The sequence below is a fragment of the Sinocyclocheilus anshuiensis genome, unplaced genomic scaffold (genome assembly GCF_001515605.1).
Source record: "Sinocyclocheilus anshuiensis isolate Anshui unplaced genomic scaffold, SAMN03320099.WGS_v1.1 scaffold470, whole genome shotgun sequence".
NCBI classification, from domain to species: Eukaryota; Metazoa; Chordata; class Actinopteri; order Cypriniformes; family Cyprinidae; genus Sinocyclocheilus; species Sinocyclocheilus anshuiensis.
The window spans coordinates 43697-56502 of record NW_015542341.1 but is presented as its reverse complement, the minus strand read 5'-3'; the positions used below and the strand labels follow the sequence as shown (position 1 = coordinate 56502).

The 12806-nt window shown below is 36.8% G+C and overlaps 1 protein-coding gene across 1 annotated transcript in view; it reads right to left on the bottom strand.

The window, feature by feature from the left end:
* Nucleotides 1–12806, bottom strand: part of LOC107691213 (voltage-dependent T-type calcium channel subunit alpha-1G-like) — a 135060-nt gene that overhangs the window by 98773 nt on the left and 23481 nt on the right. Inside the window, exons 5-8 of the mRNA XM_016489712.1 lie at nt 12383–12398; nt 11435–11527; nt 8705–9518; nt 7625–8007 (exon numbers count right to left, since the gene is read on the bottom strand). Of these exons, the coding sequence (XP_016345198.1) occupies nt 7625–8007; nt 8705–9518; nt 11435–11527; nt 12383–12398 (1306 nt within the window). The remainder of the gene's footprint in view (nt 1–7624; nt 8008–8704; nt 9519–11434; nt 11528–12382; nt 12399–12806) is intronic.

Here is a 12806-nt window from a genome sequence, read left to right as displayed (position 1 = left end):
TCATTTAAAATGAGACAAATCTGCTATTATTTTAATCTCCAATCTGTTATTTATCAGTTCAGATCGTTTTTTAATGATTATGAATGAACAGAAGACACTAACCAGTTTTAAATTCCAGTTGCGCAGATGGGGCACATTGTAACACTGCGTTACAATGTGCTATTCTATGAAATTAGCAATGTAATTTACACTATTACTTTAATTAATTTTAACGAGAAACAATGAGAAACAGGTGAATGAAGAATGACAGTCAATGTTTAATGTGAACGCCACCCTCCGCGCGTCGGTAGCTCCCCGGGATCGCTAGATCGGTCGGCGCCGGACCGCGAATTTAACCACCCGTAACTCCCGAACCCGCAGGCTATCGACGCAGGGGTGGTCTCATTCGAAAGAGGGCCTCTAGACCTACACTCGATTCGCGTTCGAGAGGGTTCCTCGAGCTGAAGGGATCCCCCGAATTTGGTGTGGAATCGCCGCGCCGTTAGGGAGATATGGCTGTTCAAAGTTTCAATGGTTTCCCATAGACTTAAGCTTTAAAGCGTTTCATCCAGGTCGCCAGTAGCAAACAATGGAGCGCGCTCTGCTGGACAAACTAAGTTACACCATTTCAAGCATTTTATCTGCATTATATGTTCTGTAAAAAAAATTTTCATATCGGCGACAGGCTCATATCGGCCGATAATATCGGCAAAACGATATATCGGTCGGGCTCTAGTTAAAACATTATTAAGCAAACACGGTCACTGAAATGTTAATAATAATAATTACTAATTAAAATAAAGCAAGGGGGGAAAACACTCAGATCAAAGACATTAAAATTAAAGAAAATAGATTTTGTTTCAATGCATGTATCTGTATAGATCATTGAAAGCAGCTACAGACTACAGAACTACAGAAGTGTCAATCTCCTTGGCCAGCATGATTATTTGATTCACAGACTCACAAACCATCTCAGTTGAGAAGTTACATAAGAAAAATATGATCTAAAAACCTACGAATCTGCTCAACTCCAAAGGACCCAGGTCATATTTCGTTCTCATTTAATTAAACAGAACACATGGCCTCATATTTCCTAATAGCTCGCGGTGCAGACTGTGCTAGATAAACTAACGTGGGGATTCACTTTTTGACATCACAAACACCAAGTTTCTCACTGTTCTTTTGTTTAATTAAAGCGTATTGTCTTGAACGACTGCAGGCTGAACTTAAAGCTCAGATACAGGTGAACTACAAAGAAAGAACCGCAGATTCCCTGGTGTAATTTATGTTGTTGATAGTTCGGTATGCTGAAAGAGAGTTTTTTTTTGTTTTTGTTTTGTTTTTTTATGAGGCACGGGTGAATTAAAGGAGATACATATGGGCCGGTTCATATTTCTCTTCAGTTTTTTCGATTGTAAAAATGAGACTGGGCAAGAGACCCAGCACGCATAACACATTCTTGAAACATCACGGCTAGCTGGGTTGAACAGAGTCTTAAACGCCTGAAAACAAAACACAACATCCCCAAGCACGCAACTATTTTCCTATGAAAACTAACAGTGATTTTAAGAGACATTTAAACAGGTCACTGAACTTCAGAGATTTAAATGATGACAAAAACATATGTAATTGTTTTACCGAGATGATTGTTTCCGCAAAGTAATGAGGAAAAAATACAATTACATACTGTGCATGAAATGAAAAATAACATCTATATTAGCTAATAGAATTAAACGTAATCTAATCAGATTGAGAAGTGGTTCGTGGAGCACGATGATGAAGTGTGGGGCTATTTGTGGCTGTCGAGGTGTTTCACAGAGGTAAGAAAGCCAACAGGTTTTTTTTAGTTGTTTTTGGATCAGAGCAGCCCAGGGTTGGGCACTGTCTACCCAGCAGGAGCTTGCACTTGGCCTCTTCATTGGGTAAGGCCCTTTGGTTCAAATCAGGACCACTTGTGGGAAGAGTACACCACACACAAATCTATGCAGGAGTGGTTTTTCTGGGAACGCCGAGCCTGAAGACTGATGGTGAATTCTGCATACATGCTTTGATAAAATGTTTTTTTTTTTTTACAAAACATTTCCAGTTAGAGGTTTCTATGCCTGGAACATGTATAAAACGAAGTATATTACGATCCAGCATGTAAGCCTACTATGGGTTATTTTACTTAAATGGGTCAAAAATACTATGTAACCTCCTGGGCTGATGAGAAGCATCCAGACAGGGAGCTCAGACAAACCTGAACTTCAGAACTCTCTTCAGATTAACTGCTCTTAATGGGCCATATCTCAGCAGCTGCATGCCGTTATCAGTTGCGGCTCATTCCAGCGCATGGCAAACACAATATCAGAGTCTCTTTACCTAATTATACAGCTCCTATAAACAAAGAACTGTGCCATTAGGATATATACACTGGGGTCCACTCTGAAAATATGACATTCAGAATTGTATTTAAACCTGGAAAACAAAAGTCCTCTGCACAAAAGTTCAGATTTTATTTGAAATAATAATATCAATATTAATAAAATAATTTGTAATAAAATATTAAATTAGAATTTTATAATTATTAAAATTATACACAATTTATTAATTTATGTATTTATTTATTTACATTCAGAAAAGAAGTGGTTTTCTTCAAAAAAAAAAAAAAAAAAGTTCCCTTGGCAAAGAACATGGCTGTGGTGGTCACTTTCCAAGTATTAGATGTGATCCCTCATTACCAACAATGACGAGTACATGCTTTACATCCAACGAAAAAAGAAATAGTTTGAAGTAATTGAAGGTCATGATGAGCAGTTGAGATTGTTTCATTGTAGCATAAACTAGCTGGTTTCATTTCCTCTCATTACGTAACCTCATTACAGCTCAAATGGCTTGTAGACAAGCTAAAAGGTTCACCACATAACAGTTTAAACTTAGTACTAAAAATTCACTTAGTAAGAAGTTCTCGTCTAAAGCAAATAAATGCTTGAGGTGGATGTGCAGTGGATGAAAACATTGACATTTTAAAGACCCCATTATGTATTGCCTATTGGAAGTTGGAGCTGCATATGTGCCAAGGGCTCATAATTCTTTACATTTCGTTCCTCACACAAATTAGTCATATAACACAAATTGATATTTTATTGATCATTTTCATATTAGGGTAAACCCATGCAGTCAAACACCCACATAATACATCCTCTTATCTGAGGATAGGAGATCATTGCTGTTTCTGCAATACTGTAAGGCCTAAGTGCCATTACAAAGACTGAGTGAAGTCCCAGGGCAAGTCCTGAAACAAAGCAAGCAACCCTCGGTACTCATTAACTTTCATAGCCACAATAACAATAACCATTATGCCCCAATAGCACATTAGGAAGGGAAAGGAAGCAGAAAAGGGGCAGAGTGGGAGTAAGAGGTTGAAAGACAGACTGAGATTCCCAGCAGAGATGCATATTGGGATTGGGTACTGCACAGTGGCTTGGAATTGTGTGGAATTGATGCTGAAAATCTGAACTTCTTATTTGAAGGCAAAGTCCTTTATTAATTCATAGTACAGGTTAGAGGGATGAGATGTGTCCATTTGAGCAGTAACATCCTCCTCTCTACACAAGCACACGAACCAGACTGCTACAACCTGCACTGCCAGTCTGCAGGGAAGTATGGGAAGCTTAAAGGACTTCATAACTTCAAGATTAAGAGCTTAAAAAAGTTCACCTACAAGTATGTGTCAACAAGATACTTGTAGCTGAAAAACAGGGTATAGATAAGCATGGTACATGAAGCATAGCTTCTCTTGGACCACAACATGGGGTTGAGCAGTTTTAAATGTCTGATTTTGAAAGATCATAAATTGATTTGAAAATTGAAAGCACCTCAAAATCTGTCAAAACCAACCCAATCACACGGCAATTCATATTTGACAAGGTGGCTAATTTGTAAGAATTCGTAAGAACCTCACTTGTACCAATTCATATGATTTGTGAAAAAATCTTACGTATTTTACGAGGTGGCAAACTCATAGGAATTTGTACCAAGGATCACACCTAACCACGCCCCTAAACTTAACCATCACAGAAATTGTACAAAAGCGTACGAGTGAGGTCGTACAAATTCGTACGAATTAGCCAACTCAAAATATATATGAACTGGACGTGATATAGAGTTGGTCAAATCAAACAAAGGCAATCAAACACACTGTTTTTTGGTGCAAACAAATACAACACTTTTACAAAGATACGCCTACTGAAAAACAGATGGGATTTCAATAATAATAATAATAATAGATTTAAAACTTACAACCAAAACAAAAAAATAAGAAAAAGCTATATAACCTTGAGACATCAATTCATATTCATGGAAGGGAGAGTCATATTGTTGAAAAAAAATAAAATCAATTTATTTTGAATATGAATTTTGCAAAAATAAACTGCAGTTAATTTGGCCTATGATACAGCAAAATTGCTCATAATTGCAAACAGTCTGGGCAGATCTGAAATGAAAAACTTTGCTAATAATAAGCTGCATTAGAATTTTAATTGTTTCCTAAAGCAGTTAAGGATATGGAAGACTATAGAATTCATTGCATTGTTTAACAATAGCAGCTAGACACTTATCCATAAATATTACAATATTGTTCAAAAGTTTGGGGTCAGTAAGATTTTTTTTTTTTTTTTAAGAAACGATACTTTCATTCAGCAAGATGCATTAGACTGATCAAAAGTGACAGTAAAGACTTTTACATTTCAATTTAAAATTTCCATTTCAAATAAACATTATTTTTTTTAACTTTCTATCCATCAAATAATCCTGACAAAAATTTATCACAGAATAAAATATACTAAAATATTAAACAGTATAACTGTTTTCAACTTTAAAAAAATAAGAAATGTTTCCAAAATTGTAATAATATTTCACAATATTACAGATTTACTGTAATTTTAATAAAATAAATGCAGCCTTGGTGAGCATAAAAGATTTGCTTGTTTGTTTGTTTGTTTTTTTAATTACCAACATTTCTATGGTACTAGTAGTAGTGTCCACAAGCATTAGTTGTTTGGTTGCAATTTTTTGAGTAAAATCCTAAAAGCTATGGAAGCAAATATCCCTTTCTGGCTAAAAGAGTTGACAGATATATAGTCCGAAATGGAAGGGAAACAACAACAAAGTCAAGAAATAAAAGAAACCGAATGGGCTGAAGAGCTTTTGAAAAACTTGGGCTAAAGGTAGAACATGATAACTGATGGAATGAGAGATGGAGATGTGCCTGTGGATTTATATTTAACCTCTTAAATAAAAAACACACGTTTCAGCTCTGTAAATAGCAGCCATGTGGTCAGGTTTTGTAAGGTTTTCATGCATAAGATCAAGCGATCAACATGTCTCCTCTCCAAGAAACACAGAGCAGAGTCTTGAAGGAGGCCGCACAGAACACTGCTCAGATCAACGTACTGCAACCTCTTCTGCCTGTTTTACTCAGTCATTCACACATTCCCCTTTGGCTACACTCTGTGAAACTCCACTTGATCTTAACTTCATCCAGCAATGTGTGATTTTTCCATCTGTGCCGCACAATGGAATACCAAAACTGGACAACACAACATCAAATAATATTTTGAACCCTACTAGCAACATTTCAAGCCCAGGAACGATAAACAAAGCTGGAATTGTTGCAGTCGAGAGCTGCTTCTTCATTCCACAGTGGGTTTAAAAAGTGATGCAGGATGTCAGTGACTGGGAGAGAGGAGCTCAGACAATTATGAAAGACAAAGGGCAATAGAAGCTTCAGGAATGTGAAACAGGAACAGATGCAATTAGCCAGATTGGATGTTTTATAAGGATCAAAAAACCCAAGTGACCTTCTGCATCCAAATTCTTGCTCTATCTCAGTCTCCAATTCTCCAGATGGACCGCTTCATAAAGACAATGTTCACTGCCAAAATTCCCCAGGAGTTTACAGGGAAGAAAACAAGAGGAGAGACAAAAGAAGCTGAAGTCCTGAGGGGGAGGGGAATGCCATCCGTGTACGTATGTGTGCATATTTATTTTGTTACAGGTCCACCAAACTTACACCTCCAAATATACATCACCATTCAAAAGTCTAAATTCTAAATTATGTTTTGTATTGTAAAAATCTTGATAACATTATAAGTGGACTACAGAGAACAGTACAAAATAATAAAAAAGGCAGTTCATGACCCGTTTAAGCCGTTTTCAACATCAATAAAAACACAACATATTTCTTCAGCACCAAATCAGCATATTAGAATGATTTCTGAAAAATCGCATGGCAGACTGGAGTAATGGCTGCTGAAAATATAAAATATATTACAATAAAAACAGTTATTTTAAGTTGTAATATTTCACAATATTACTGTTTTTACTGTATTTTTGATCAAATAAATGCAGCCTTGATGAGCATAAGAGACTTTCAATAATATTTTTTTAAAAATCGTACAAACTCTGCGTTTAATAAAACATTCACTTTTTGGCCGCTTGAGTTCACAAGGCCGAGGACCAAAATTCTTACATTGCCCACATATTCGCTCCTGGTTGCCAGCAGATGTTCCCATTTACATTTACTCTCAAATCACCAGAATAAATCATTCTAATCAGAGTAAGTGATGATGAATGTTGTTTTCTTGTCTGAGAATCAACCATTTTCTGAGAAAAATACAAAACTCAAACTCTCACTCCAAGGAATTCATCATCCTTCAAAGTTACAATGTGTCATAAAATACTGATCATTTTCCTAGTTGTACACCTCAAAGCCCTGAGTTACGACTTCAATCACGAGCAAGGGGGGTCGTTGCAGGCGGGCATGAATTGCGGTGTGTGCCCTCCAAAGGATCTGGAAGACTGTGAAGCATGCGAGCAGACTGTGTAAACACAGTGCAATGAATTTCAGATGTGTGCCAGTTGCCCTCTCTGTTCAGTTCAGCCTTCACACTCGTGCTCATTCTCTAGTATGGCGAATTACCACACATTGGTAAACAACAAAAGCATGGTGCATATGGAAAGTCTTTCATTCCTTAACACTGCTGCAAAGGGCTTGGATGATTTCTATTGTATAGAAGCACTTCTTTTTATCAGTGTTGAAAACAGTTAACACTTTAAATTAACACTGCTTCATATTTTTGTGAAAACGGTTGATACTTCTAGATTCTTCTAGAAAGTTCAAAAGAACAGCATTTACTTAAAATAGAAATCTTTTGTAACATTTTAATTTAAATGTCTTAACTGTCACTTTTGATCAATTAAATGTATCATTGTTTAATAAAAGCATTAATTCCTTTTAAAAATATATCTTACTGACCCCAAACTTTTTGAACAGTAGTGTCTGAAGCCACAATTTTACAGGCACAATTACAAGTAAATACATAATTGTGAAAATAATATAAAGTTGCAATTACGAGAAATATTCGCAATTGTGAGATATAAAAATAATCATTACTAGAAATAAAGGAGCAATAATTTTGTGGTATAAAAGCACATTGTGAGATATAAAGACACAATTATGTGGAAATAAAGTGAGAGATATAGTTAAAATGACCTTTTTTTTCTTTTTCTTTTTTTAACTCTGAGGCAAAAACATAACTTTATCTTATAAATGAGGGTTTGCAGATATCAAATCAGTGAGAACAGCATAGAGACGTGCACTAACCTGCTCATGGTACTCGATGCCCATGCTGAGTGTGTTAATGAGAATGGCGATCATTATTCCTCGTCCAAAGTACTTGCTATCCACAATCTTACGGAACGTGTCGCACACCAGCCTCCAGAAATGGACCACCTTTGCTGCCCGAGCTCCTAATGCAAACAGCTTCTTCTTCCTGTTGGGATCTCTGCTGTCCCGATAATGGGCATCCTGTGTGAACTCATACACGCCCTCACTGTCAGAGTCTGCCGTCTCATTCCCATCCACTCCCTCAGAGTCGTTGGCCATCGCTTTGGCGCAATACGGACATGTCTCAGGGTCAAAGGTCAAAGTTGTGTCTAAGTTTGTGCCACTGCAATTCATGAGCGCATCCTTAAAGATGATCTTGCCTGAAATGTATAAGAAAAAGCACATGATGCATAGACAAATGTCTATTTCTGTCTCTTTTTTAATTTGTTTTCCAATATTCGCTACTATGTCAAAGTAAATGACAATTTTACAAAAGCAAAACGTATTTTATTATAGTGTACAGTTCGCACAGTATATATAAATAAAATAAATATAACAAAATAAATATAATAAAATAATTATTTATCTATCTATACATTTTTTTTTTTTTAAACTACCATTTTAATTGTAAGGTGTATTGTAATAGTAAGTATGAGTAAGTAATAGTGTGTGTTTGTAAAGTTTTTCTATTTTTTTTTTCAATTGAAAAGTTTTTCAATTTTTAAAAGTAAATTTCAATTATTTAAATAAAAAAATGCTTTAATCTATTTTAATATTTTAAGAATGTAATACATTTATTCATTTGTTCTGAAAAAAACGTAAAATCTAATCATTTCACTTAATTAGTATACAAGTCTCTATCTAAATTATCGAATAGATATTTCAGGGTTGAATTTCTAGCAATGCATCGTGTAACCGTGATGGTATGAACAAAACACAACATAAAAATATATAAAATTACTCATTTTGTTCATACTGCCCAGCCCTACTCTCAACTCTTGTGTTTCACACATCCAGCTGTTGAATTTCATGAATTTTTGAATTTCAGCTCAAGTAATTCATTTAAAATCCATTTACCAGGAGGACCTTGTGTCTCCACCAGGCACTGTGAGGTGTTGATGGGAGTTGGGGGGATGTTTAGGTTGGTAAGGACACTAGCAGTGCAACTGCCTCCTGGCTCCAGGATTCTCTGTCTGAGCTGCTCTAAGGCCAGAGATGACTGTAACGTGGGGTAGTTCTTATGTACTGGAGCCGCAAATGGCACTGAGTTCCTCTTGTATGCCTGAAACACCATGGGAGAAGGTGAGGGGCTGCAGCGCAGAGGCTCAAGGTGGCCCGCAGTCTGATAAACACTATGCACTGATTCTGCACCACTGGGGCCCAGAGACCCACAAAAGGGCTCCTGCTGAGGGACAATGACAGGTAGCATGAGATGCCCAGAGTTGTTGGCATTGGCACTTTGGGAACTCTGGTTGTCCCCCTCTCTGCCCCCGTCGGTTCGGACACTCCCATTGCCCAGATGGTAGTGATGGTGGAGGTGATGATGATGGTGCATGACGGGACGGATGGATCCCTGGCGCTGCTTCTGATGCCGTCTTTTCGTGGGCGGTGGTTCCAGCGGCGGAGAAGCACAGATCCGCAGGCCTGCACGGCGCCCGGCAGCCCGGATGAGGTGGCCGATTTGCCTGGTGCCTTTGCGGATGATGTGAACTAGGTACTTGAGGAGCTCGTCGTAGCAGCTTCCTGGCTCAGAGAAGCTATTCAGGGTGCTGGCATTGGACCTGGAGCGCACTCTCTGCTCCTTCATAAGCTGACTCTCCCGTTGCTTGGTCTCAGAGAACTGTGTCGCTATGACAACTAGACAAAGGTTGATCATGAAGAATGAGCCCACCTGAAAAACAGTGGAGGGAGTGGAGTAGACCATGAACAGAGAGAGCTTCACTGCTCATTAATAACATTGTTACTGTAACAACAAGAAAAGATGGCATGATAAAAATAGCAAGCATACAATCGATGGTTATATTCTGTACTAATAGGATTTGAAATTAACAGATTGGAAGTTCAGAACAATGCCACATTTAAAGGGAAAATTCGGTCATTATTTACTCACCATCACATCATTCCAAACCTGTATGACTTGCTTTCTTCTGTGTAACACAAAATAAAATATTTTGAGAAATGTTTGTTTTTTATTTTTTTGTACATACAATGAAAGTCGAACAGTTTTTGATTACCAATATTCTTCAAAATATCTTCTTTTGTGTTCCACAGAAGAAAGTCATACAGGTTTTGAAAGACATGACATTGAGTAAATCAAGTCAACTTAAAGGGTTAGTTCACCCAAAAATGAAAATTAGCCCATGAATTACTCACCCTCAAGGCATCCTAGGTGTATATGACTTTCTTCTTTCAGACGAATCCAGTCAGAGTTATATTAAAAATTGTCTTTGATCTTCCAAGCTGTTTAATTGCAGTCAGCGGGTGTTCCAGTGCATCAGTTCAAAAGAAGTGAAATAAAGTGCATCCATTCATAATAAAAAGTGTCTCACATGGCTCCGGGGGGTGAACAAAGGCCTCCTGTAGCGAATCGATGCGTTTTTGTAAGAAAAATATCTATATTCAAAATGTAATAATCACTTTAATCTAACTTAATCTAACTTTAATCTAACCGCCAACAGTTGTACACGGAAGCAGCTCCGGGAGGATGACGTATGTAGCAAATTAGCTCAAAAGTAAGAAGTACACGTAAGATGTCGGCGTTGCGCAGCCAACGTTTGTTAACAGGAGCAAATGAAGCAAAATGTTTGTTCACCCCCCGGAGCTGTGTGAGACACTTTTTATTATGAATGGATGCGCTTTATTTAACTTATTTTGGATTGATGCACTGCAACACCCGACTGAGTGCCATTAAACAGCTTGGAAGAGCAAAGACAATTTTTAATATAACTCCGATTGGATTCGTCTGAAAGAAGAAAGTCATATACACCTAGGATGCCTTGAGGGTGAGTACTTCATGGGCTAATTTTCATTTTTGGGTCAACTAACCCTTTAAGTCAAATTTACTTGTATAGTGATTTTCACAATAGACATTGTTTCAAAGCAGCTTTACAGAAAGTCATGATGTCGATGTTTATAATATTTCAATATCTTCATGATTTATAGTCAAATTTAGCAGATTAGAGCTGGGTATAATAATATACAGTAGCTTACATTTTCAGCGATATAAGCAATCAAGCCTTTGAGACATGCTGTAAATACACATGCTTATACAACTTTATATAAAGAGCTGGGTGATAATATAGTTATATTCTGCAACGAAATAAAAGTCAAGCAGTTGAGATTTGCTATAAAGTATATATCACTTCACATGAGTATACTGTACATATACGGATAAAGTTGGATATGATATACTGTATATCCAACATTATATATGAATCTGTGTGACAATGAAGTTTACGTCTGTCAACTATGACAGAAATTTGGCTGAACTATCCCTTTAAAAACTATCCCTTTAGGAAATGCATCTCCTGGACAGATTTAAAACATCTTGACAATAATCCATTTCCTAGGCTAAACAAAACATGATTCACAGTATGTTATTGACATTGCAACTACAACTGTTTTTTAAAAAACATGGTCATTTCAAAAATATTTAAAATATGATTCTCTTGTCTTTGTCTTGTGAGCTGTCTAAGCCTGTCTGACACATCAGAGCCAGTATAAGGCAGTCTGTCTGGTCGGTGACGGTTCAGGTAATGCTCTCATAAACGTGTCCAGGTCTGCCCAGCTCAGCCCAAAGCCACTCACTATTATCAGGAGGATGAAGTAGATGAAATTGTAGAAGGAGTGAGCATCCATAACAAAGTACATGATGTCCACCCAGCCCTCCAGAGTAATAACCTACAGGAAAGAACAAAAGGAGAGGTATTCAGTGCACAGTTCAGTTTGTTATGTGAACAAACTGTCACATAAGAGACAGTTTATATAAGGCATTATTTTTATATAAAACTATTTTAGGAAACTCTTGCATTCTAGATAACGACATCAATCCAAAGCATGAAAAAAAACATACCGGTACTAATTTCAATAAAGTGACAGACATGTAAACTAAAAGCATAAGTAATCTCTGATTATATGCTTCTGTGATCAGATTTTGGCTCTGTACTCAATCATGCATGATGAGGTAGACAGTACAGATATCGTGTGCTCAAGGGGGACACCCTACCCAGCATGCACTCTTCAATCCCTCTGATTAATCTGTCACAGATTAGGGAGAAATGGAGAAAGGCAAAACCGGAAAGGAAAGACATTTTGCTTGCTATTTAGAGGGCAATTGGGTGTGCCAGCAGGATGAAGAGCTGTCAGATAGCTAATTCATTTTTAGACACTAAAAATTAAGTGCCTAGCCACAGAATTGACCGGTTGCAAAAGGATTAAGTCATCGGGCCATTCTGTAGTTCAGTACATAACAGTCTCCTAAATATTTAATAGAAATGTATTTTGGTGTGTTGTAAACATATGAAAAGTTCAAGTTTAATTCAATTTGAGATTAAAACCATTAGGCCCATATTGTCAGACACAGAAGAATTAAAACCTTATCACCCTTTTTGTGATAAAAGAACACAGAATAGGAATTAATAGAGCCCGCTGATCCCTGCAATTGTCTCCATGCCAGACTCTAAAAAGGCTAATCCAAAATCCCAGGACAAATGGGCTTTGTTATTTAAACACATTGTCAAGTATTTAAGATATCACTGAATGGGCAGGGAAACTGAGGTAAGCACATTTGGGTTCATGATAGTAATTTTAGTATTAGTTTGGATCAGTTTCATCATAATTTTGGTGTAAAGCCATATCTTTACAGTAAAAAATGCAGGGATGCACCTAGTAGGGATAACCTATTTTTATATTTATACATAAATTATCATCATCTTATGGCCAATATTAAAATTCTTTTTCTATTTTGTAAATCAATCAATCAATTAAATAAATAAATACAATTTAAACGCTACAAGTGAATTTAGGCATCACAACATTTCAATGTACAGTATGTAAAACAGAGATTAGTGTTATTAAATTATTAGCCTTTTTAAAGATTAAGCGTTAGATGATGAAAGTGGTAATATAAATGTAAAAATAGGAGAAATGAGCATGCATAATTATATATATATATACTGTA